The sequence below is a fragment of the Marmota flaviventris genome, chromosome 10 (assembly GCF_047511675.1).
Source record: "Marmota flaviventris isolate mMarFla1 chromosome 10, mMarFla1.hap1, whole genome shotgun sequence".
Taxonomy (NCBI): domain Eukaryota; kingdom Metazoa; phylum Chordata; class Mammalia; order Rodentia; family Sciuridae; genus Marmota; species Marmota flaviventris.
In genome coordinates, this window is record NC_092507.1 from 104,012,401 (window position 1) to 104,039,712 (window position 27,312).

The 27,312-nt window shown below is 36.1% G+C and overlaps 1 protein-coding gene across 1 annotated transcript in view; it reads left to right on the top strand.

The window, feature by feature from the left end:
- Positions 1-22,878, top strand: part of Capza1 (capping actin protein of muscle Z-line subunit alpha 1) — a 40,422-nt gene extending 17,544 nt beyond the window's left edge. Inside the window, exons 2-10 of the mRNA XM_027940339.2 lie at positions 5,278-5,341; positions 7,788-7,839; positions 10,178-10,241; positions 10,978-11,184; positions 14,876-14,955; positions 16,355-16,433; positions 18,357-18,428; positions 20,904-20,966; positions 21,325-22,878. Of these exons, the coding sequence (XP_027796140.1) occupies positions 5,278-5,341; positions 7,788-7,839; positions 10,178-10,241; positions 10,978-11,184; positions 14,876-14,955; positions 16,355-16,433; positions 18,357-18,428; positions 20,904-20,966; positions 21,325-21,465 (822 nt within the window). The 3' untranslated portion in view covers positions 21,466-22,878. The remainder of the gene's footprint in view (positions 1-5,277; positions 5,342-7,787; positions 7,840-10,177; positions 10,242-10,977; positions 11,185-14,875; positions 14,956-16,354; positions 16,434-18,356; positions 18,429-20,903; positions 20,967-21,324) is intronic.
- The last annotated feature ends 4,434 nt before the right edge of the window (positions 22,879-27,312 follow it).

Sequence of the window (27,312 nt, forward strand, 5' to 3'; positions counted from 1 at the left end):
TATGTAAGTTCTGATTGTAGCTCCATCCTTTATAAGCATGTAACCTTGGACAAAATATACTCTCTGAACCTGTTTCTCCATTTTCAAATGCGGATAATAGTCTTCTCTGCGTACCTTAATAAACAGTTTTAAAAAGAGAAATGGGTTATAAAGAGTTTTATAAACAATAAAATAAGTACTCATTCATTTACATTCCTATAGGGTGTGTGCCAGGTCTCAATGTTAGGTATACAGCAGTGAACAAACATATCTAGTTCTGCGTCCTATGATTGGTGAAATATGACCCATGAGCTAAATCCAGTATACCACCTGCTTATTTCAAGTCTGTGAGCTAATTTTTTTTAATGATTTGAAACAAAATTTAAAAAATAATAATATTCCATGTCATTAAATTACATGAAATACAAAATCAAGTTTCATTGGAACACAATCATGCTTATTTATTTACAGTTGAGACAAACTATGTGGCCCACCAAGCCCTGAAGTATTTATTGTCTGCTCTTTACATTAGCAGTTTGCTAACTCCTGCTCTGTGTTCTTGAAGTTCTTTTGATGGTGCTGGACAGTAAACTTATAATTGTATGTCTAATGGCTGCAAGTTCTTTGAGAAACAATAGTGCAGATAAAGAAGCTAGAATTGTGAAGGATGGAAAGGGTGCAGCAATAGATTTTATATACAAAAATCGGGGAACGGTACATTATTTATTCAGTGATATTAAAACAGAGACATTAATGAATGTGAAAGAACCATCTGTAGAAGAGTATTTTTGCCAAAAAGCGACAAAAGATTCAGTAGCCCTGAGAAAAAAGTATAGCTGTAGGACTAGGTACTATGTGGTAAGAAAGAGTTGCTGAGATGGGTACAAATTATGAAGGGACTTGTAAACCAAGGAGCATACATGTTATAGATTTTATAGTGAGTGTAGAAATGTATTATTATGTCTTCTACTCCTTCAGGTTATTATTATAACATCATTGTGTTAGTGATAAATCAGCTTAATACTTCAAAGACTGTAAAATGTTTAATACCTAGTAATCTGTCATTTTAGTGGCTTTCTCAGTAACATGGTATTTCTTGCTATGAGAATGTTTTAGGATTCCACATTGGCATCTGAGGATGATCACATTCCTTCTTACCACTCATTTGGCATTTCACTCTTGCCATTGCATGTATCTTCAGATCTCCCCACTTTCATCTAAAAACTAGGAGATGTTGTGGTTTCTATAATTAAATATTTCTTTCCTTTGCTCTTGATATTCTCAGATGCACTGGGATAACTTCAACACTTTGAACCTGACTTCAAATAATACTACTTTTATGTTCCTCTCTGATTTTTTTTAAATATTTTTTTTTTAGTTGTAGATGGACACAATACCTTTATTTTATTTATTTATTTTTTTATATGTGGTGGTAAGGATTGAACCCAGGGCCTCACACATGCAAGGCAAGCACTCAACCCCAGTCCCCTCTTTGACTTTTATATATTTCAGTTTCTTTTCTTTTCTTTAGAAAATGGAAGTTAGCGTTTACATTACTTTTCTCTATCAATACAATCGCCTCATGTAACAATTTGTCAACCTTTATTTTCAAGCATAAGACATTATGTAGACATGCTGTGAATAAGGCAAAAACTTCTGTCAAGGAGTAACTTTAAAAAGCCGACTGTGGAGTGGGGGATGTGTTTGTAGAGCCTTTGCCTAGCATGTGTGAAACCGTGGGTTCATCTGCAACACCACCCCTTTGGGGACAGGAATTGTAACTTTAAAAAGCCCTCTTTGTTACCTTTAGCATTTTGACAATCTCTTTTTATTGTCCTTTGCTTCCTTGAGCTGGTTCTTGAATTTAGATGTCTTTCAGTAGCCTTTATCTTTATGCCCCCCGCCCCGGTTTTTTTTTTTTTTTTTTTTGGTGGTGGTGGTGGTGGTAGTGGGAATTGAACCCAGTGGTCATTCTACCACTGTGTTACATCCCCAGCTCTTTTGATTTTTTAAGACTGGGTCTTGCTAAGTTGCCTACTTTTGCCTTGAACTTGGTGACCCTCCTGCCTCAGCGTCCTGAGTAGAGTAGCTTGGATTATAGGCTGACACTATCATGCCTAGCTCCCTTTCATTTTTTTTTTTTTTTAATTAAAGGATAAGAGATGTTGACATGCTCTTCTGTTTTTATTTTTTTAAGAAATTTAAAATTTCATCATGCAAGTAATATATTCTTTTGGGCAGAGATAAACCATAAAAAGAAAGAAAAATATCTTTTCTAATACAACTAATAGAGAATAGTCCCTGTTAATATTTAGTAGCTATATATTTGTGTAAATAAAATTTTAGTAATAATACATCATTTTGTAAATCCTTTTCACTTAAGAGATATCATTAACATTTAACCACGTCAGTATATAGAGCTCTTCTCAAACTTTTTGCACCAGGGACCTCTTTACAATCTTAAAAATTGAATTTTTAATCTATGTGGCTTCTATGTATTATGTTAGATATTTAAAACAGGCTTGGGGCTGGGGATGTGGCTCAAGCAGTAGTGCGCTCCCCTGGCATGTGTGCAACCCGGGTTCGATCCTCAGCACCACATACAAACAAGGATGTTGTGTATGCTAAAAACTAAAATGTAAGTAACAGGCTTAGTTCTGTTTGTTATGACCTGTTTGAGTTTGTATGTATTGTTTGCTCTGCCTGAGATGCCCTCCTGGCTTTACCTACTCCAATCCAGCTCAAACAGCACTGACTTTGAAGACCACTGCCCCTCCTACATACATAGATAGAACTCATTGGGCCTTACTTTGTGTCTAGTTCTGCGTTTAATTCCTGCTTGGTATATTCCTTTCTAGGTTTTAGATCCTTAGGGTAGTAACAGTGTATTATTCAGTCCTCAATCTCTATTTATTGATACTTCTCTTCTAGTTACTGAATTGGTGAACTATTATTTTTTTATATGCAGGTACAGTTCATCCATTATTTAGTCTTCTTTCAGTTGTACCAATTTCATCAGATTTTGTGACTTTTCTGAAAATTTTGGTGCGACTTCAGAAATATAAGTATCTTGAATTTTCAGTTTGGTAACTTTTTAAAAAATATTTTTAGTTGTAGATGAACACAGTACTTTTATTTTATTTATTTGTTTTTTATGTATCACTAACCCAGTGCCTCACACATGCGAGGCAAGTGCTCTACCACTGAGCCACAACCCCAGCCCTCAGTTTGGTAATTTTTATTATTATACATTTAGATGTTATTTTATGAGGCTATCTATGAACTATGGCTTGTGTCTTTTCTTTTGCAGAGACGCCTTTTGTAATGTATGAATATGTATATGTTTAGTTTTCCACTACAAATGCTTTGCTGAGTTTTCGCAGTTGTGTAAGAATTACAGGAAATGCAGCTTCATAGAAAATGGTATGGATTGTAGCCCACTTGGCAGATTTCCCACAATAAACTAGAAAAAAGGTTTATTATTCAAAATAGGTTTGCTAATTTCTTTTTTTCCAGTACCCAGGATTGAACCCAGGGGTGCTCTACCAATGAACTACATCCCCAGTCCTTTTTGTGTTTTTATTTTGAGATAGGGTCTAAGTTGCTCGGGCTGGCCTTGAACTTATGATCTTCCTGCCTCAGTCTCCTGAGTAGCTGGGATTTTTTTTTTTTAATAGGCATCACCATTATACCCAGCAGGTTTACTAATTTCTTAACTAAGTGATTGACACAAACAGGTGATGAATACAGAACATTATTCAGTATATATATATCGAAGAAAATAAACACAGTGGAATATCCATATTGTAGCAGGTAGTTTCATGTTGTATACTTTTCGTGAATACTCTTCCTAATTAGAACCCATTTCTTTTTTGTTTTCCTCAATTAATATAGAATAATCCCCATCCTGATCTTTACCAGTTCTCATTATTTTCAGAAAAATAATATTTTATCTAATTATTTCATCATGGCAGGGTTCTCAAACTTCATGTACATGAGAATATTCTGAGGTGTGTGTTTTTGGTATGTACTCCTTGTGCCTGTTGCTAAGTAGTTCACATGCCAAATTTTGTCTTTCAGGTCTTAAAATTTTAACTCATATAGGATTTTGCTGGGCACAATGGCCCCTGCCTATAAACCTAGCTACTCAGAAGACCGAGGCAGGAGAATCACAAGTTCAAGGCCGGCCTCAGCAATTTAACAAGACCCTATCTCAAAATGATAAATAAAAAGGACTAAGGCTGTAACTCAGTGATAAAGCATCCCTTGGTTCAAACCCCAGTAACAAAAAAAAAAAAAAAAGGAGATCCTAACATTTTAATATCCATTTTTAATAAGTGATCCAGAGGAGAATAGCTGTTGGGGAACAGAAAAGGGAGGTCTGGATGATTTAACAAAAAGAGATATTTTCATGACATTTTTCAGGACTTATAGGTACGGTGTATTTAGTAGAGGCAGTAGGAATCATTCTTGTCCTGCCTTTAAAATTATTAACAACGTTTATGTTTCATTATGAAGTTTGTTATAGAATTTTGGCTCTTTCTCATGTCCAGGAAATTTATTCTATTCCTACCAAAGCCTAGTAGTTTTTGTTGTTTTATGATGGTGGGATGACTGTTGAATTTTGTCATTTTTTTCTAACATGAATTAGGATAATCACACAGTTTTGCTTCTTTAAGATTAATGTATTTGTCTTGAACCATTCTTGCATTGCAATAAATGCTTAGAATATACTTATTTTGCTAATATCTTATTTAGTTTTGCTTAAGTGTTTTTAAGTTTTCGAAATAGGATCATAGCTTTTTTCTCTTTTTTGACGGAAAACTGGTTTTGGGTTTTTTTGTTGTTTGTTTTGTTTTGTTTTGCACTGTTGATTGAACCCAGGGGCACTTTACCACTGAGCTACATCCCCAGACTTTTGTACTTTTTGAGATAGTGTCTTACTAAGTTCCTGGTGCTGGCCTCAAGGTCCTCCTGCCCTAGGCTTCCAAGTCACTGGGATTGCTGGTGTGCATTACTGAACCTGGCTCGATTATTAGCTTTAGAGAAAAACTCAAAATGATTAAAGCAGCACAAATATTCTAAAATCAGAATACATCTATATTGACAGAAACAGCTTTGGGTGTTTTTTTGTTTGTTGTTTGTTTTTAAAGAAAATCTAAAGACCTCTAGGCCGTAAAGGCTTAAACAGGAAATTTCATTTTAAGAGCTAATATAAAAATTTCATAGTTTGGTAACTCCTTCTTTTATATGTTATTCTTCACAGTACACTTACTCTAAATTTTATTTCTTGTTTAGGTACGTATAGCTGCTAAATTCATCACTCATGCACCCCCAGGGGAGTTTAATGAAGTATTCAATGGTAAGTAAGGGTTACTATTTAGTTATTTGAAGCTGTACTTAATTACAGTCATTCTTTTAATCTGTTTGACAGGTTACAGCTATAGCAAAGGAAATCAACATTCAAAATGATTGAAATAACTTGTCCAAGGTCACCCTGCTAGTAAGCATCAAAGTAAGGATTTAATTCCAGGTCTGAGTTAAAGCTCTTAACCCATTAATTACCACATCCATCTTAGGTGAGAAAAGATTTAAGATAGTTTAACATAAAAAAGTAGAAACCATGTTAAATTTTATAGTTTTATTTTTATCATGATAAGTAATAGCTTAAATTTCATCACTGTTGAGCCAGGCACACTTGTAATCCCTGTGGTACTAGAGGCTGAGGCAGGATGATCACAGTTTCAGAGCCAGCCTCAGCAACTGACCCTAAGCAACTCAGCAAGACCTCTTTCTAAAATAAAATATAAAAAAGGGCTGGGGAGGGGCTCAGTGGTTAAGTGCCCCTTGGTTTGATCTTCGGTACCATTGCTTTCACTCCAGAAGTTCCATACTATAGTATACACTCTACGGCCACTGGGGATGAATTGGCTACATCCAGGGAGCTTATTAAACTTAGAGTCAACTTTATCATTCCCTCAAGATTCTCATTCTTGGTAGAAAAATCTTTGCCACCTGCGCCTCAGAGCATTAATCTCCAGGATATATAAAGAACTCAAAAAACTAACACCAAAAGAACAAATAACCCATTAATAAATGAGCAAAGGAACTGAACAGACACTTCATAGAAAAAGAAATATGATTGGTCTACAATACATGAAAAAATGTTCAACATCTCTAGCAATTAGAGAAATGCAAATTAAAAAAAAAAGTATACTCAGGGCTGGGGTTGTAGTTTAATGGCAGTGCACTTGCCTAGCATGTGTGAGGCACTGGGTTCTATCCTTAGCACCACATAAAAATAAAGCATTCTGTCCATCTACAACTACAAAAAAAGAAGTTTAAAAAAAAACTACTGAGGGCTGGGGTTGTGGCTCAGGGGTAGAGTGCTTGGGTTTGATCCTCAGCACCACATAAAAATAAATAAAGGTATTGTGTCCAACTACAACTAAAAAAAAAGCAAATATTAAAAACAAAACAAAACAAAAAACCCCAGATTCCATCTTACTCTGGGGTTGTAGAGCACCTGCCTAGCACATGTGAGGCACTGAGTTTGATTCTCAGCACCACATAAAAATAAATAAATAAAATAAAGGTATTGTGTCCATCTACAACTAAAAATATTTTTTAAAAAATGAATAAAGTAACAATGAATGTTGGCAATGATGTGGGGGAAACACTCTGAGGGAAAAGATCTTGAAGGACCTCTAGATCTTAAGCTTACCTGCAAGCAATGAAGAATACAACCTGTGGGTTTACCAGTGCCATAGAATAGAACAAGCACGGAAAATCTGTGAAATTTTATCCACGGCATTTGGCTCTGTTAACCTCTGAGAAATCTTGAACCCTGCAATAAAGTGAAGGCCAACCTCACCTAAGAATCCAGATGTTTCCTAATCATCCTGCTTTCAATCTGCAATGTTGAACTATTAGGGAAAGATGAAGTGATGTCCTGCTTCAATTTTCTGAACAGACTGCAGTGTGATGTATAAAATATTCTCATTTGTTTTTATATTAAAATGTGTCCTATTTTTAAGAATTCGCCTATAATCTCAGCAGCTCAGGAGGCTGAAGCAAGAAGATTGTGAGTTCAAGGTCAGCCTCAGCAAGTCAGTGAGATCCTGTCTTTAAATAAAATGTAAGACAGAGCTGGATATTTGGCTCAGTGGTTAAGTGCCCCTGGGTTCAATTCCTGGGATCAAAAAATAAAATAATTTTAAAAATTGACAATCCTGCTTGGAAAGAAATTCAGTAATAAAACACTTGCTTAGAATGTGTGAGGCTCTGGGTTTTCTCTGCAGCACCGCAAAAACTAAAAATAAATTAATGGTCCTCACTAGACCTTCTGTAAAACATAGTTTTCTTTTGCTATGAAATTCCTTAAGATTTTTATTGTTGGATTATTATACTGCAAATAATTGTTTACAGACCTATGAACATTAGCATCTATTTATTGGCATTTTTAAAATATCTACTCATACAGCTTATCTAAAGCCTAATTTTGCAAAGCCTGGATGTTTTTTTTGTTTTTGGAAGTAGGGAGTGCTTTACCTCTGAACCACAACCTCAGCCCTTGTTATTTTTTAGTTTGAGACAGGATCTCACTGAGTTGCTTAGGACCAAGCTAAGTTGCTGAGCCTGGCCTCAAACTTGGAATCCTCCTGCCTAAGCTTCCTGAGTAGCTGGAATTACAGGCCTGCACCACCACACCAAGTCAAAGCCTGAATTTTAAATATCTGTTCTAGAAGTCTACTAAAAATTCTTAAGTTTGTCCTGTACTTAACCTTTCAACACGGTTTCCTCCTCAGATGTCCGGCTACTACTTAACAATGACAATCTCCTCAGGGAAGGAGCAGCACAGTAAGTATCTTTTCTAAATCCACATACAATATTATTCTAACATTGGGTAAATTGGCACCCTGGAAACTAAGTTTAAAAATACTTCAAAATAAAGCAATTGGTCTTTTATTTTATTTTTCTTAGAGAAAACATGTACCCCACAAATGTTCTTTACTTACTTGAAGCTTATTATGTGAACTTATTTTTTATTCATCCATTCATTTATTTTTGCTGTACTGGGGATTTAATCCAGGGCCACTCTACCACTGAGCTACATTCCTAGCCCTTTTTATTTTTTTTACTTTAAGATGGGATCTCGCTAAATTGCCTCAAACTTACAATCCTTCTGCCTCAGGCTCCTGAAAAGTTGGAATTACCAGTGCACACCACTGTGCCAATTTATTTTTGTGTTTGTCCAGATTCTCCCTGTTAGAGCAGAATTTAATGTTAACTATTATGTTTTCTTCTATTTCATGTTGTTATATTTTTGGTTTTGTTTTTGTTTTGGTGGTAGTGATGGGGATTGGTCTCAGGTTCTTGTGCATGCTAGGCAAGCACTCTACCAACTGAGCTATATCCCCAGCCCATGTTTATATTTTTAAACTGCTGGTTATAGAAGGATTAGATTGCTAATCAGAATTGATGTATCTCAAATTGCCAAATAATAACAGATATTCATAAAGTGCTTTAATAAAATTAACAATAAGATAAAAGCTTTCAACCTTATTATTCATATCGTTGTCAGGCTAACTAATCTTTCTAAAACATCATTTTGCCCTTGTCCTCAGAAACATTGGGGGGATTATCTTTTTTTTGTATTCTAGAGTTAAATCTAAATGCTGTCAGTCTTTCAAAGCCTGCTATTATTCTTTTCATGACTCTCCGCTTCAGTGCCAAGTTTCATTTCACTTATTGTCTACCCAACTGTCCCAGAGTTCCTTTTAAAAAAAAAAAAAAATTAATAATGACTGAGAAGAGGTGGGATGAGGAGGTCAAGGATATTTTGATGTAAAGGAAAAATAACTACCATAAAATCATTTTGGCATGATATGTAATTTGTTTAGATTGTTTAGATTGAACCCAGAGTCTCACACGTGCTAGGCGAGCGCTCTACTGCTGAGCTATAACCCCAGCCCCTAGAGAACAGTTTTAAGAGCCGCTACCCAGGAAACAGGAAACAATCTTCTCCTGCCCTGTTCTGCTTCTTTGGAATTCATTTTGGGACTATGTTCTGTGTATCTATGATTTGCATACCATCACTGTAATTGTCATCATGAATGATACTCTAGTTACACATTTATTTAGAAAAATAAGACACATTGAAGATGCACTGAATCTCATCTGTATCTTTCAATGGATGGTTATCCAGTGTGAATGCTTCTAGTAATAAGGAATTCCCTATTTCGCAAAGCAAGTTCTTCAATTTCCCTGCCACATTGGTCCTAGTTTTATATCTGAGAGCTACCCAAATTAAATCTACTCTGTATTTCTCTTGTCAAAGTACTGCTGAAGTCTTAGGGGGTTCTGTGCCACTTAAGAATGAGTGCAATTTAAGCCTTTTTTTCACAGTTCTAAAAATTAAGACTGAGTAGAAGAAGTTGGTAAGTAGTTCAGATGTTTTAATTGCACCGACTGACATTAAAGCTTTATTTTATATGTATAGATACTCCGCATCTTACAGACTGTAGGTTTTTGGAAAACCTTTCTTTTAAGAATTTTTCTAAGCCCAACTACTTGCTTATAGAGATGAAGGATTCAGTTTTATTTCTATAATGAAATGCTTCAATCTCTTGACTGCAGTCTTCATAGTTAGTGCTCAGTAAATGTTGCAGTAATCATCATCATCACCTTCTATATTAATTGAAGAAGTTTGGATAGATATGAGATTTAACCCTTTCCTGGATTTCCACCTATGTTTCTAACCACCAGAACCTTTTCTTGATAATTCACAGCACTTCTGATATAAATAAGGTATTGTAGGTTGCATTGAAGAGTGAATTTTCCTCCAAGTGAGATAGGATGTTAATAAGAGTAAACATGATGAGTCTTAAATTTTAGAATGATTACTGGCTATGATTATTGTAATCACTATGTATCAGGGCAGAGGCTGAAGTAAGACAAATATTTGCAAGAGCATTAGAATAGTTTAGGGATAGATAGTAGGTGTTTGCACTAGAGTGGAAGCAGTGTAGATGAGGGAAGGAGTCAGATTCTGAATATACATTCACATAGAACTTGTAAGATTTACTGATGGATTGGATGTAAAATGTGAAAGAGAAAAGTCAATCACTCCTAAGTTTTTGGCTTGAGCAACTGGTAAACGGAGATTCTAATAGTACTTTTAAATTTTTTTTAACAGTGCATTTGCCCAATATAACATGGACCAGTTCACACCTGTGAAGATAGAAGGATATGAAGATCAGGTAATAATTGCCCATTAGATAGACTATGCCTGACAGGTAGTTGAGATGATAGAAACCAAAGCTGATGTATGAATTAAGTGCTGAATAAATTTATGTCTTGGCTTTCAAAGTTTTAAAAAATATTCTACACATTAGGAAATTCTTTTCTCTTTCTGCTGATACTAGTTGTTATTTTTGACAAAAAAAAAAAGAGAGAGAGAGAGAGAGAGACAGAGAGAGCGCTGCCCCTAATATGAAGAGAGAAAATAAAAAGATCTTAAAGGTTTTCCAGCTGTCTCTAATTCTTTTTGGTAAGAATAACAGGAGACATTTTTATTCAATGGGGAAATAAAAGCATTCATACTGAAATGTAGGCTACTTTAAGTTCCTTTAGGAATTTGCTATTTGGGAAATAGGAGATTTTTACCTTTATATATTTTTAAATGTTCAGTATAATGACTCTGAAATTTTTTCATAAAATATAGAAAAAAGAATACCAAAGTGTACAAAAGTACTTACATAAATATTAGACAAACCAAGAAATGATGGGTGTTTAGGAGGGGGGCAATTTATAGGATAAAGTTGACTTATAAATATAATATTTTCATAAGAATGAAAATGAGACTTGGAAAAATCAATATGAAAGAGAAATTTGACTTAATGAAAAACTGCTTTCCTCAATTTTATTTACTTGTTTTGCAAAATGTGATAACTATATTTTTTATAGTTACTCATAATTTTAATTCTTCTTTGGAAGGTCTTAATTACAGAGCATGGTGACCTGGGTAATAGCCGATTTTTAGATCCAAGAAACAAAATTTCCTTTAAGTTTGATCACTTACGGAAAGAAGCAAGTGACCCTCAACCAGAGGAAGTAGATGGAGGTTTGAAGTCTTGGAGAGAATCCTGTGACAATGCTTTAAGAGCCTATGTGAAAGATCATTATTCCAACGGCTTCTGTACTGTTAAGTATCTGTCTGCCTATTTCATTATCAGAGTGTTATATTTCTTACATTTACCTTATTGCTTGGGAACTTTGGCCAACCAAACATCACTTCTTTCTTAGTTATGGTCTCTGTATTTTATTCCCTAAATCTTTTTTTTTTTTTAATATTTTTTAGTTGTCAGTGGGCCTTTATTTATTTATTCATTCATTTATTTATTTATTTATATGTGTTGCTGAGAATCAAACCCAGTGCCTCACACATGCTAGGCAAGCGTTCTACCACTGAGCCACAACCCCAGCCCCCTAAATCATTTTTGAAAGGAGTATAAATACATGAAAAATTTCTTTATAAAATCACAATGCATAATAATTTTGAATTTCTATATGTTCTATTTCATATTTATCTTATTTACTTATGAAAAAAATTGCCTTACATCAAAAATTAAGTTTTTAAATACTTTAACTTAGACTTAGGAAAAAATGTTAAAATTGTTGGGAGATCTATTGTCCACATTTGTGTCTTTTTGGCATAGGCATTTATACACAAAACTACTTCTGCATAGTTAAGATATTTTTCACTAGATAATCAAAACTGTTTTGAAATAAACACTTTTAGAAATCCAGAGTAATTTTATTTTTATTTTTTACTATCTCTTGGGCTCTAACTGATAAATTTGGCTCTAACATGATTTCCCCTTTATAATATTGTGACAAGAAAAATATGTATAGAATATTTAATTTTTTATTTGTTTGTTTTGGTGGTGTTGTGAATTGAACCTAGGGTTTTGTGCATGTGAAACAAGAACTCTACCAGCTGAGCTATATCACCAGCCTCAGAATGTTTAATAACTTTTTATTATTGTATTTTAAACTTATATCAATTAATAAAATCATGATGTTTTGAATTATGTATACACTGTGGAATGGCTAAATTGAGCTAATTAACATGTATTACCTAACAGGTTTTTTCTTTTTAATGAGAATGCTGAAAAATCTAATCTCTAAGCAATTCTCAAAAACAATACATTAACTAGACTATTTTAAATATGTGATGATGATGAGTTAAATGGCAATATAGAAAGTTAGTTAAGAGCACTTACATTTAAACTTTAATAACTGGTTTGAGTCTTAGCCCTGTCACCTAACTAGCTGTGTGACCTTAGGTAAATGACTTAATAGTTCTATGTCTGTTTTCTCATTTGAAATGGAAATAGTTCTTACCACATAGTATTGATGTGAAGATTAAATGAGTTAATGATGCATTTACAGTGCTTAAAACAGTGGCACAAAGTAAGCCCTGCCTAAATGGTAGATAACATTATTATTTATTTTTTTTTTTTTTTTAATTTTTATTGTTGGTTGTTCAAAACATTACATAGTTCTTGATATATCATATTTCACACTTTGATTCAAGTTATTTATTTATTTTTTTAATAAAGGAGAAAACCCATTCTGGTGGATACCAGTACAGAATTCCTTTTTGGAACCTAGTATTGCAGTGGGAGACTTGATACACTTCCTTTTAGAAATTGGCTGTTCGATCCTAAATATACTTTCAATTTGTCATTTGTTACCTATTCAAAGTTTGTCATTCCCCATTCTTAATTTGGAGAGTTTCAATGGCAAATAACCTCAGGGGTCTTTTTTCACTTCTCTTAGCTATCAAATGAGCAACACAGTGCTGGAATTTTTCTAATGGTGTCTACTATACACTAGTTTTCTATATACTTAGCTGTCTTGCTTAGTAATCTATTTTAGTAATTTCAACTCATTATTACCTATCACATTTTCTATGTGGCATTTTCCAGACAATTCTTATTTGTCCTAGATGGGCATCTAATCCCCAACGTTTTATTAGGTGTGAGTCTCACATAAAATCTTTTTCTCTTCCCTCCACACTGAAAAACTTTTCCGTTATACTTGAATTTGAGAAAGAAAGGTTCTTACTCTTGGTTTCGTACTATCCTGTGTACTTTAAGACAATTTCTTATGACTTTGTTTTCTCTTCTTATATAGTTCTCATTACTTAGAAATGTTCTTATTTTTCCTGTACTTAATGGAGATAAAACTTTAATCATGATAATTCCTCTAAGTTGTTTCTCTTCATCTTGCTGTTTCTCCTCTGTTTTCTTCCTTACCCTCCAAATCATTGGGCCTTCTTCCCCTATTAGTGCCATGTCCTCATTACTCATCCACTTATGAGCCTTTGAGTTTTATTTTAGTCTCCATCCTATAGAAAGTGCTCTCTGAGAGTATTAATGGTTCCTGAATCACTTGATCCAGTGACCATTTTTGTGGTCCTTGACTTCTGTTGCTGTTTCATACTGAACCCAGAAAATAGAAATGATCTTTTGATTAGACTGCTATTATCAATACCAATTAATTCTTTTTACTTTGTCTCTAATTTTCTAATATCCCAAAACTTTTAAAATACTCTTGAAAGTTCATAGCCCACTAAATATAGGGAAAGTAACACAGACTTAGTGTTAGAAAAACAATGTGTTTGGGTTTTATCTTCACCACCTATTCTCTTAAGAAACCTTGGACAGAAACACCTATGAACTAACTTCAACTTTACCTTTTGTGGATGATAAACATGCCTTTTGTTTTATTTTGTTGTTGTTTTACCAGTTTTATTAGAGCAAAAAGAAAATAATATGTGAAAACATATTATGTGAACTCTAAAATTCAATGGCTTCTTTGCATTCCCTAGTAATTGTTTCCATTTATTTCTACTGTAAGGAAGAGTTGGTGTAGACATTTCCATCTAGATTTCCCAGTTTGTTACTGATACCACCATCTTCCTAGTCATCCAGATGTACAAATACTTTGACCCTTCCTTTTTTTTGTTTGTTTGTTTGTTTGTTTGTTTGTTTGTTTAACCCTTCAGTTACAATATATTGCTAAACTTATGCATTCTGTCTGCAACCCTTCCTTTTCATTACCATTTGATACTACCCTAGATTATGACCTAAATTAATTTATGTGGTCTTCTAACCAGCCTCCAGCTTTTCTTCCCTTTTTTCCTGTATAACAGTATTGGTCATTCTCCAAAAATAATAGTGCTGGTCGTATTCTCCCAAAATAATAGTTTTGGTCATGTTGTTTTACTCTCTTTCTGTCTCCCACTAGTCTACTTTACACATACCCTCTAACCTGATGACCTAATTGCCATTCACTTAACAAATCCTTGATTTCATGCCTGAGCTGTTAACTGGTCTTTATTCTCAGTCTCTGCTTATCAGAATCTTATCTGCTTTATAAAGCTCAGCTTAAATGGCATCTTCATTAAACTCTAAGCCGGGAGCAATATTTTCCTCTATTCATTGTACCTCTCTCTCTGTTATTGTACCTCTGTCTCTGTTAGAATTTAACAGAATCTGGGGCTGGGGTTGTGGCTCAGAGGTAGAGTGCTCGCCTAGGATGCGTGGGGCACTGGGTTCGATCTTCAGCACCACATTAAAAAAATAAAATAAGGGTATTGTGTCCACCTACAACTAAATATATATATATATATATATATATATATATATATATATATATATATATATATATATTTTTTTTTTTTTTTTAAGAATTTAACAGGATCTGGTTGTGAGTGCTATGCTTATTCTATCTGTCTCAAGGATTTAGCACACTGCTTATGTGCATTGTCTGTCATTTAGATTAATTGTGTTTTTCTAGTCTGATTTTTTTTTTTCCCCAATAGGTTTATGCTAAAACTATAGATGGGCAACAGACTATTATTGCATGTATTGAAAGCCACCAGTTTCAGCCTAAAAACTTCTGGTAAGAAATAGATATTCTCTTTTGTTTGCATCTAATTATTTTGTAGAGAAATCAGCAATTTTTATCTATTTTGAGAATGTTTTTTTGCTGCAAACTGCACAGCAGTTAATTCAGATACCAGACGAGGTGATAAGGAGATGGAAACAAGACAAATAGAGAAAAAGCTGGGACCCCATGGTTCTCCATCCCCTGATGAGGGATGGACAACCCAGAACCAGTTCAGCATGTTTATTATATAGGTTTTAACATCAAAAGGATTCGTTGTGAGAAAGTTTCTTAAAGTTCTTAACAGAACCAAAGTGGAGGGTATAAACAGCCCAATTAGAAGTATCAGCTTTTGCCCATAATTCTCCACCTGTGGGCAGCTGTCATTAGAACCCAAGGTTAAAAACTGATAAGTCCCTGGCTAGCATGGAATTTCCCTTTGAACAGGGCATCACCACAGCAGCTGGGCAGTCTCAAATCTAGGCCTTTGCTCAGAGAGTTCCCAGGAGGGACATAGACAGACAGCTCAAGGATTATATAATTCATTCGCTGCTCCCAACATTTATTAATTTATCATACATCCTAGTCCTTTTTATTTTTGAGACAGGGTTTCACTAGGTTGCTGGGGGTCTTGCTAAATTCCTGAGGCTAGCCTTGAACTTCTGATTCTCCTGCCTCAGCAGGGTAAATTTTTTTACTTAAAAGATTTTAGTTCACCATCTATGAATTTAGACATTATTTAGATTCCTCCCAATTCTAATTTGGTTTGGGGGTTTTGTTTTCTCCCCAATATGTGGGATTGAACCGAGGGGTGCTTTACCACTGAGCTACATCCTAGTTCTTGTTATTTTTTTGTTTGTTTGTTTGTTTTGAGACAGGGTCTCACAAAGATACTGAGGCTAGTCTTGAACTTGCAGTCCTTCTGTCTTAGTCTTGTGAGTCACTGAGATTACAGGAATGTGTCACCACACCCAGCTCCAATTCTTAGATTCTATAGCCATATCTTTTTAAAAACTACTTTTATATTAAGTGAGAACAAATGATTAATATTAAGTGCCCAGTTGAAATTATTGAGTTTTACTTGGGTAAGGGTTAGTAATACTTGAGTTGATTATGTAACTCAGCAGCCTGTCCATTTTCAGAAGAACCTACCATGAACAGAATGGGCATGGTTCACTTCAAAGGAAACTAAGGAAAAGTGGAAATCCAGATAATTTAGAAAACGATTATGGTCAGGCCACTTGGTTCCAGACTTAGGTTTGAGTATGCCTTGGGTTTATCAAATTGGAAATGACTGGTCCTCTCCTCCCCCACCCCTCAAAAATTTTTTTCAACTTTTTGGCCTCAGTGGTAAATCACCTCTTTCTTGTGCCTATTGCTAATTCTGCAGCACTGTATGTGTATGTTTTAATAGGAATGGTCGTTGGAGATCAGAGTGGAAGTTCACTATTACACCACCTACAGCCCAGGTGGTTGGAGTACTCAAGATTCAGGTAAGATTCCAACATGTTCATTGATCATGGTAAAAAGTTTACATTTTTGGTTTGGGAGTATGACTCAGTCTGGCCTAATATGCTTAAGACCCTAGGTTCAATCTCCAGCACTGCCTAAATAAATAAAACTTCACATTTTAAAATAAACATGCAAGTTGGTCTTTGTTCTAGAATTAAAATAAGTACTAAATTATATGCAGATGCAAAGAGAGGTGGATGGAAGTGAGTAGAAATAAAAGCCTTCCTGGGGAGGTAGTTAAACAGAGATCTATTTTGGGTTGATAAAGATAATTATGTAGAGAATACTGTTTGCTGGTTATTTTTTTATGTGGTACTAAGGAGCGAACTCAGTGCCTCACACGTTTGAGGCAAGCTCTCTATTGCTGAGCCACAATCCCAGCCCTGTTTTGTACTTGTGTGTGTGTTTGGGGGTGGGGGTGCTGGGGATTGAACCCAGGGTCTTATACATGCAAGGCAAGCATTCAACCAACTAAGTTATATCCCCAGCTCTATATGTAAACACTTTTTAATATAGAATGTCTGGTCACACTTTGGGAGAAGACTTACTTCATTTTTATTATCTTTTAAAAGTCACAATGAAAATTATTTGAAAGAGACATTAAGATATTTAGGCCTAGCAAGACACAGTGGCACATACCTGTAATCCCAGTGGCTCAGGAGACTGAGGTAGGAGGATCTAGAGTTCAAAGCCAGCATCAGCAAAATGAAGGCTCTAAGCAATTCAGTGATTTATTTTATTAGAGACAGGGTCTTGCTGAGTTTCTTAGGGCCTTGCTAAATTGCTGAGTCTGACTTTGAACTCAAGATCCTTCTGCCTCACACTCCATAGTTCCTGGGATTACAAGCATGTGCCACTGCATCTGGCCTATGTCACACTTATTTTTATAGTGTAATTTCCCGTCAAATATTTGGTTTTCAGTGATTTTCTTTTAACTCCCAATTAAGTTTTTCCTGCCAGTCAGATCTATGTACCACCTGCATATTGATGATATTTGTATGGCCATGTCTCACATATTAAGTATTAGGATCCATTAAAACTCCTTGGTTTTCAGAAAGAAACTAATTTTCCATGCTTTTTATTATTTTTAATATTTCTAAAGTGGGATCTTATTTATCTTTGTAGTCATAATGTCTGGCCCAGTGCCTAGAATCAAAAACACAAATGTTTTTTGTTGTTTTTGTTTTTGTTTGTTTTTAAATATTTTTTTAGTTGTTGATGGACTTTATTTTCTTTATTTTTATGTGGTGCTGAGGATTGAATCCAGTGCCTCATGCTTTTATGTGGTGCTGAGGATTGAATCCAGTGCCTCATGCATGCTAGGTGAGCACGCTACCACTGAGCCACAGCCCCACACAAATGTTTTTTGAACTTAAATTTTATCTGGTAAGGAAAGAGGTTTTGTTTCTTTTTTCTTTTGTACAAGATTGAACTCAGGTTCACTTTACCAATGAACTATATCCAGCCCTTTTTATTTTTGAGACAAGGTCTCATTAAGTTGCTAATACTGGCCTCAAATTTTCCATCCTCTTGCATTAGCCTCTCAAGTCACTGAGATTACAGGCATGCACCATCAAGCCCAAAGAATTCTTAAACTGGGCTGGGGTTGTGGCTCAGCGGTAGAGCACTCGCCTAGCACGTGTGAAGCCCTGGGTTCAATGCCCAGCACCACATAAAAATAAATAAAATAAAGATATTGTGTCCAACTACAATTAAAAAATAAATATTAAAAAAAGAATTCTTAAACTTAAATATTCTGTGAATTTTATTTTAATACTACTATGAATTATCATTGATTGTGTTAATTATTCAGAATTGCTAAAGCATGAATCTGTGCATTAAGTAATAGGATTCTATATGAACTAAACATAAACATAAACTTGATCAAATACTTCCTCACACAGGTTCACTATTATGAAGATGGAAATGTTCAGTTGGTTAGCCATAAAGATGTACAAGATTTAGTAACTGTTTCGGTGAGTATGCAATATTTAACGTCTTTTTCACTTTTGTCTTTTTTACTTTAAAAATTTTGTTTTGCTCTGGAGTGCAATCCATCCATTATTTGTTGTTGTTTTGTTTGTTTAGTTATATATGACAATAGAATGTATTTTGACTTATACGTACCTGGAGTATAACTTCCCATTCTTGTGGTTGTGCATGATGTGGAGTTACACTGGTTGTATATTCATATGAACATAGGAAAGTTATGTCCGATTTATTCTATTGTCTTTCCCATTCTTAACTCTCCTCCCTTCCCCCTATTCCCAGCCCACTTCCTCCTCCAATTCAGTGAACCTCTGCCCCCCTCCCCCACAGTTGTGAGTCAGCATCCACATATCCGAACACTTGGCCTTTCATTTTTTGGTATTGGCTTATTTCACTTAGCATGATAGTCTCCAGTTCCATCCATTTATTGGCAAATACCATAATTTCATTCTTCTTTATGAGTATTATTCCCTTATGTATATGTACTGCGTTTTCTTTATCCATTCATTTGTTGAAGTGCACCTAGGTTGGTTTCATAGCTTAATTATTGTGAATTGAGCTGCCATGAACATTGATGTGGCCATGTCACTCTAGTATGCTAATTTTAAGTCCTCTCGAACATTGCCGAGGAGTGGGATAACTGGGTCAAATGATGGTTCCATTCCAAGTTTTCTGAGGAATCTCCATACTGCTTTCCAGAGTGGTTGTACCAATTTGCAGTCCCAACAGCAATGTATGAGTATACCTTTTCCCCCACTAGGGACTGAACCCAGGAGGAGTACTTAACCACTGAATCGTATCCCCACCCCACCCCCTTTATTTTGAGACACCATCTCGATAAGTTGCTTAGGGCCCGCCTCAAACTTGTGATCCTTCTGCCTCTGCCTTCCAGGTTGCTGGGATCATAGGCATGCACCACCACATCTAACAACATAGAAACATTTTTTGTGGGTAATAACTAACTTTCCAAAGCAAAAAAAAAAGTAAAAAGAATAACATTAATTTATGTCTTCACAAATTGTGTAATATCTGCCTTAATAAAAGACAGCTGGATTCTCGTATCAGCTTCATACTGTAAGCCTCACGGCGATAGTCACTGCACATCATGAAGTTTCTAAGAAACTGTATTGTAGAAGCATGAGAGTAAGAGTGGAAAAGGCAGGGCCGGGGCTGTGGCTCAGTGGTAGAGCGTTTGCCTAGAATGTGTGAGGTACCACGTTCGATCCCTGGAAAAGGCAGATATCGAGCTGGAATGTAACTCAGTGGCAGAGTACTTGCTTAGCAAGCAAAGGTCCTGGGGTGCGGCCCTGAGGGCATTGTTCATTTCATCTTTTTTTTTTAATATTTATTTTAGTTGTAGTTGGACACAACACATTTATTCCACTTATTTATTTTATTTTTTTTTAAAGAGAGAGGGAGAGAGAGGGAGAGAATTTTAATATTTATTTTTTAGTATTTGGCGGACACAACATCTTTGTTTGTATGTTGTGCTGAGGATCGAACCCGGGCCGCACGCATGCCAGGCGAGCGCGCTACCGCTTGAGCCACATCCCTAGCCCTCCACTTATTTATTTTTATGTGGTGCTGAGGATCGAACCCAGGGTCTTATGTGTGTGAGTCGAGCTCTCTAGAGCTGAGCCACAACCTCACCCCTGTACATTTCATCTTAAAGCAAAAATATTTTTTCAGGGCATTAAGATTTAAAGACACAGTAATGACCTCTTCGGACCATACTGTGATAGACTAGAAAGTACATGGGGTTTGTTTGTCTGGTTTTTAGTTTTGGTGAAGACCTGGATTCAGATTCTATTTTTATCATTCAAAAACTGTATAATTTTGGACATATCATTTGAGAGGATTCTATTTTTATCTGCAGAATGAAGGTGATGATAATAAAACTATTTATTTCACAGGATAATTCTAAGAATCAAAGGAGGTAATATGCATTGGAACGCTTGGTAAACTAGGATTATCATACCAGAGTTAGTTAATATGGATTAACTTTTCAGCATCTTTTTACTTAGTGCTTGCTTGCTTGTTGTGGTACTAGAGATTGAGCCAGGGTTTTGCTCTATCATTGAACTATTATCTCCAGCCCCTTGTATTTATTTTCAAAATTTTTATTTTGAGGTAGGGTTTTGCTAAGTTGCCAACGCTGGCCTTGCAGTTCTGATCCTTTTGCCTTAGCCTCTGGAGTTGCCACTGTATCCAGCACAAATGAATTTTTAAATATGTAAGCACTGCTTGCTTCAGTGGCACACACCTATAATCCCAGAAACTCCAGAATCTAGAGGCAGGAGAATTGCAAGCTCAAGGCCAACCTTGATAACTTAGTGAAACCATGTCTAAAAATTTAGAAAAAGGGCTGTGCTCAGTAGCAGAGCACCCCTTTTGCTGTACTAAACCAATAAACAAGGAACCAAATAATTCATTCATTTTTTTTCTTCCTCTTTCTCCATTAGAATGAAGTCCAAACTGCCAAGGAGTTTATTAAAATCATAGAGAGTGCAGAAAATGAATATCAGGTAAGAAGACTTGGAACTAATTTTTCTAGATCCTAGTGCCATATTTTTCTGTTAATATATTTGTTAGACCTTTCTCTCTTTTAACTTGAATGCCTATGCTGTTGAGTCAGACCTTTTAATCTGGTATTCTGCTTGAAATTAAGGTTTCAAGTTTGGAAGAGACCATAGCTCTAGTTTAAGCAATATAGATGATCTTCTTGGCTCACTTCAGAAATTGAAGAGGAGCTCACTAGAAATAATATAATCTATCCTGTCTAACTCTTGTAATGTAAGCGTGTCCTTTGACTAATGAGTTACTTTCCTATTCACAATCAACCCATTTCTGTTCAAGTAACTAACCTTCAATTATCTGTTGCAGACTGCAATTAGTGAAAACTACCAAACAATGTCAGACACCACATTCAAGGCCTTGCGCCGGCAGCTTCCAGTTACCCGCACCAAAATTGACTGGAACAAGATACTCAGCTACAAGATTGGCAAAGAAATGCAGAATGCTTAAAGGCTGACTGTAGGATTCTTCAGTATGTAGAAAGAAAAGGATTCAACATGTGGTCATATGATAAATAAGTGATTTATAAACAAGAGTGATATTTTGCTAGGGCTTTCAAAGTTAACAGATTTTTTTAGCCTCATGAAATACTGTTGAACCTATAGCATTGACTTCATCTTTTTGTGTTCTCTGCCTTGTATTTTTCTGTTATCACTATATCTACTTGTAAATCTTTTTTTTTTTTTTCCCCCTTTTTGTTAATTCTGCTACAATTAGTGTTGAAGAAAGATCCATCTATTCTGGGGTCATTTTACTCTTTAGAAAATTTTCCTAGCCATGAAGTCCTGTTACTGATTTAGACAGATAATATACTCAGTACTTTTACCCTGTGCTCCAAAGCACTTCTGGTACTTCAGTGCTTTTGACTGATCCACCAACAGCCAAGGAGGCTCTGCTACAAATCGTAGCTAAATGGAAGACACATTCATCCTTCTCCCTCTGACTGCTTTGATCATCATTTATAGCATCTCATAACTATGGTTTTCAAAAGTTTGGATTGAGGCTTTTCAGGTCCATTTTGGGGGGCAAAGGAAGTTTTCTGGAAATTCCATGACAGCTAGCTTCTCTGGGGGGCACTCATTTTTAAATCCAAAGACTTGAACCACATTCCCTGCACATGGAATATGTTTGCTTTCTTCATACCCTCATTGTCTTCTTCCCACTTAGTACCATTGTAGTTATAGACATCTGCATTTTTAGAAGAGTTTTATTCATGTATTATTTTTTTAAGTATCCAAGAACTACGGACATACTGTGGATGTAGTAGAGTATAAAACTTGAAAATGCAGATGCTGAAGGAATAATACGTATCTTGTGCTTTAACACTTTGTGGCAGGATTGTACTATAAGCAAATGAATCAACTCTGTAAATCACAAAAACTTAAGATGAACCAAAGTGAAAAGGTAACTTCCAGGCAGTATCTTTCTACTGTAACCTGTTATTTAAGGGAATACTAGTGTTTTCTAAATAGGATGTAAAACTTGTTCCAAATTACTCTTCCTCAGTCCTGCCTGCCAAGAAATAAAGTGTAACTGTGATATAGCAACCCTTCCCAGGTATATTGGCAGGTATGTGTGTGATCTCAGAATACACAAGTGACATAGATATGATAGGAAAACTGGTAATGGTGGATTCATTTACATTGTTTACACTTCTATGACCAGGCCTTAAGGGAAGGTCAGTTTTTTAAAACCAAGTAGTGTCTTCCTACCTGTCTCCAAATACATGTCAAACAAGAAGGGTGTTTGTGCTTCAGCTTTGTCTTTGCTCAGTAATACAGTCAAGCAAGAGTTTGTTTCCAAGTGAATGCTGTGTAAGCATTTTTGTTTATTTCAAATAAAATATATTTGTATTATTTGTCATTCATACTATCCATCCATACCACACTATCTTCTGTATCAGGTAGTTAAATAGAAATATACCCATTTTGTTCTAAAAGTGTCTGAGCCTCTCTCCTTTTCGATGCATCTCTTCAACCTTTCTTCTCAAGGTAAGAAATTCAATGTATTTGATCTTGTTTTAACTTTCTTTTAGTTTCTTCTGGGATATGTTTTTCTTCTGTACAACCTCCTTTTGATTTAGGAATAGTTTGTTCCTTTTCATCTCTGTAGTGAAGTTTATGATTAGGTTAATCTGACCATGAACTCTGGTGTGCAGCAGTACATGTTGGGTGCTTTGTTCACCTGGATCTGTTCAGTGATCAGAGAATCGTCACCTAAAGTTCAGCATTACTTTTTGCATTTTGGGGACGTTGGGGGCGGGGTGCCAGGGATTGAACTCAGGAGCACTCAACCACTGAGCCACATCCCCAGCCATATTTTGTATTTTATTTAGAGACAGGGCCTCACTGAGTTGCTTAGGGCTTCACTAAATTGTTGAGGCTGACTTTGAACTCGGCGATCCTCCTGACTCAGCCTCCCAAGCCGCGGGGATTATAGGTGTGCACCACTGGACCCAGCTACTTTCTGCATCTCTGAGCATATCAACAAAAGTTCATTCTGTTTGGGCCACCAACCCTGTGTCCAGCCCCACTGTTTGGCCTGAGCACACCTACCAACTCCACTGTAATACCAGAATATCTTTAAAGTGACAACTTTCAGATACTTGATGGCTTTTTGGATAGTCATATCCTTGATGGTTTGAGCAGTTTAATGGTATTATTAAAGTGAATATGCAGATTTCAATCTTTTGGATGATTTTGTGGGGTTTTCTAGGTCAGCTGAGTAAGGAATCATTCACTTCAGGCTGCTTGCAGGAAGAGCCCTACTTTCAACTATTATAAATGCAGTAAATATCAAAAACTTGGAAAGACAGCTTTTTTGTTGTTGTTGTTGTTGTTGTGTGTGTGTTAGCAAAGTAGGGACCACTCTCCACCCAAAAGCTACCAGCGAGTCAAAAGTTTTGTTTGAGATTTATATTAATGCCCAAAAGAAAAAGTTATCTTCTCTACCCATTATGGATGGCAGTCACTAGGCAGGAAGTAGAAATTATAGAATTCCTACACCTGGAATTTGGGTAATATTTCACATTGCCTTAACTTTAAATGCTGCTTTCCTCTCCTCCAAGTCTGGCTTAGCTACTGATGACCTGTGGGAAAGGCTTTTTATCCTGTTTCCCAACAGAGAACCAGAGGGAGTTTCTTCACCTTCCACCCAAGGTCAGTTCAAATTCCCACCTTTTTGAAACTTGTAATGCAAACAAGTTTCAAACATTCTTACCTTTAACTTGACAAACCTTGTCAGCCTATCCCAAACTATCTTATTGATTTCCTTATTCCGGAAAGACTTTAAGAGTTGAAATCTCAGGCTATCTAAAATCCTTGGTTGCTTGTGTAAATGCTAGGAAATCAACCCTCCTTGCCAACTCCTGCAGAGACCCCCTGACTTTCTTAACCTTCTTCAGCAGAATAATTGCTTAAATTGTGCCTGTTTTAGCACACAATGATGAAATCACCCTATGGTATCCTGGGCCAAAGGCTTCCCATAAAGGAGTTTCCTATGAGGCCTCACCTCTATATCTGGGTTTGAAATGACACTGCTGAAGGCCATTTGTTTCATCTGAGCCTCCTTTGTCTCTGTTGTTTGCCTAATTCTAGGGCCAGTTCTGTTTTATAATCAACCAAAGCTCTAGATGCTAGACTCATCTAAGTTCATGAGATAACTTGGCAAACCTTGACACATACTGTCTAAATTCAGAAAAGACCAATTTATACATCTGAATGCCAATTTATTAATTTAAAGTTCTATATAGAACTACCAAGTTGAAGCCAGGCATGGTGGTGCATGCCTGTAATCCCGGCAGCTCAGGAAAGGTCAAAGCCAGCCTCAGCAAAAGCGAGGCTCTAGGCAACTGAGACCCTGTCTCTTTTTTTTTTTTTTTTTTAAGAGAGAGAGAGAGAGAGAGCGAGAATTTTTATTTTTAGTCTTTCGGCGGACACATCTTTGTTTGCATGTGGTGCTGAGGATCGAACCCGGGCCGCACGCATGCCAGGCAAGCACGCTACTGCTTGAGCCACATCCCCAGCCCCAAGAGACCCTGTCTCTAAATAAAATTCAAAATAGGGCTGGGAATGTGGCTCAGTGGTAGAGTGCCCCTGAGTTCAATCCCTGGGATCAAAAAAGAAAAAAGAACTACCAAGTGAATCAGACACTCATAACCGCCTTCAAGTTGTTCGGCAACCTACCCTGTGGAAAATCAATGAAAGTTTGGAGGGCTGGGTTTGTGGCTTAGCAGTAGAGCACTCACCTAGCACATATGAGACTCTGAGTTCAATCCTCAGCACCCCATAAAAATAAAGATATTGTGTACACCTACAAATAAAAAAAAAAATATTTTAAAAAGCATTCTGTTGCTGGGCACAGTGGTACATGCCTTCTCAGCAATTTAGTAAGAATCTGTAAAAAAAAAAAAAAAAAAAGAACTGCTTATGTAGCTCACTGGTAAAACTCCCTTGGGTTCAATCCACAGTACCAAAGATAAAAGTATTCTGTTATGTTTATGGATATACAGGTGATTCTCATTATTCAGAGTAGTTATATTTTATAAAGTCTGTGGACATGGAATGGGTGAATACTATGACTTGTGCCTGAATAAAGCTAATCTGAGGAATTTTCACTGGAAAGCCTTCCTGTACTTAGGAACACTAAACAGCACTCTTTGGGGCCTTTTTAAGCGGCAAAAAGCACAAAGTGGCAAAACAGCATCAAATGGTCCATGAAAAGGACACTTTTTTATAATATGAGGGCTAAAACAAGGCAGAAAAGGACATTTTTTTTTTTTTTTATAATATGAGGGCTAAAACAAGGCAGAAAAGGACATTTTTTTTTTTTAATAATATGAGGGCTAAAACAAGGCAGAGCATCAGAGTGCTGTGCCTCAGTTGGGAACGTGTGTACTGGGAACTTGCCAACTTTCCACTGCTCTACATGTCCATGAAGGACCAGAAGACCACTTCAAAATGATGTGAGCCAGGCTGGGTTCCACATAAATTTTACTAAATACATGAATTTCTAAATACAGGATCCTGGAACAATGAGGCTCAACTGTTGCAGCTTCTCCTTTGGTCTGTGGTAGACTGACCAATTACAGTATTTTAGGTTTAAGAGCTATTTCTAGTTGCCTTAGGGAGTATAGTTTGAACAATATTGGAGAACATTCAAATTCTGAATTACACAACCCAAGTAACAGTTCGAGTAATGAAAAAACAAAGCTTCTACCTGCAAAGTAGTGTTATTGGGAGATTTACTCCATTAATAATGTTCACCAAAGTTAACTTTCAAACTGCCTTCAGTGCTGTTTGCACTCACTAAAATAAACTTTAACTACTTTGAAGTGCAAATAGATTTAAGGAAGGCTCTGCAGAAGCTGGATGTGAAAGGTGAAAACTTAATGAAAGAAGCAGTCTGGGTTTTTCCATGTGGTGGGTTTTTATATTGGTCTGAAAACCTCCCACCTCAGTATTACTTATTTGTGGCAGTTATTGAGGTTTCTCTATCATTGGCTTGTGCAATGTAAATGATATTACAATGAACCTGGGATCCTCCAAATGATAGTGCCCTCAGTGCTCTGTGCATGCTCCAAAATTGAAAAAGTCCTTTAATCTGGTGACACCCAGTTTTAGTTTGTTTTTGTTTTTTCAGTTGTAAATGGACAAGTCCTTTAATCTGGTGACACCCTGTTTTAGTTTTTTTAGTTATAGATGGACACAATAACTTTATTTTATTTTTATGTGTAATTAAATGACCAAATATGTGGCTCAAGGGTAAGAATCGCCAGCCTTTAATGAATGAAGCCTGTGCGGTGCCAGGAATGAAACCCAGTGCCTCGAACATGCTAGGCAAGTGCTCTACCATTGAGCCACAACCCCAGCCCCCAGTTTTAGTTTTAAGAAGGTAATATTTGACCCTGAAGCAGGCCACTTAGTTTGTGGGTGGGGTTTTCCTTCACCTGAAATAGAGTGATCTGTGCTCTAACAAAAACCATTCTAGACATCTAGAGCCCCCTGTGTGAAAATAACAATTACAATTCCACCTGAAGTAGACTTTCCAGATGAAATTGATTTTTAAAAAGTTCCACTGTAACAAAGCCACATAGTAATAAAATTTTTACCAGTTTTAACTACAAAACAATTGTTTTAAGGACATCCAGAAGATAGGTTTGCCCAGAGAAAGAAGGTTATGTGTTCAAAAATAATGGGTACTTAGATTTGCTGGTCAGAATTGAGCAAGACCTTGGGTTTGGGTATGGTAGATGGTAGGTTAGGTTTTTGAGATGGTAAGCAACAGCAATTTTTTGTT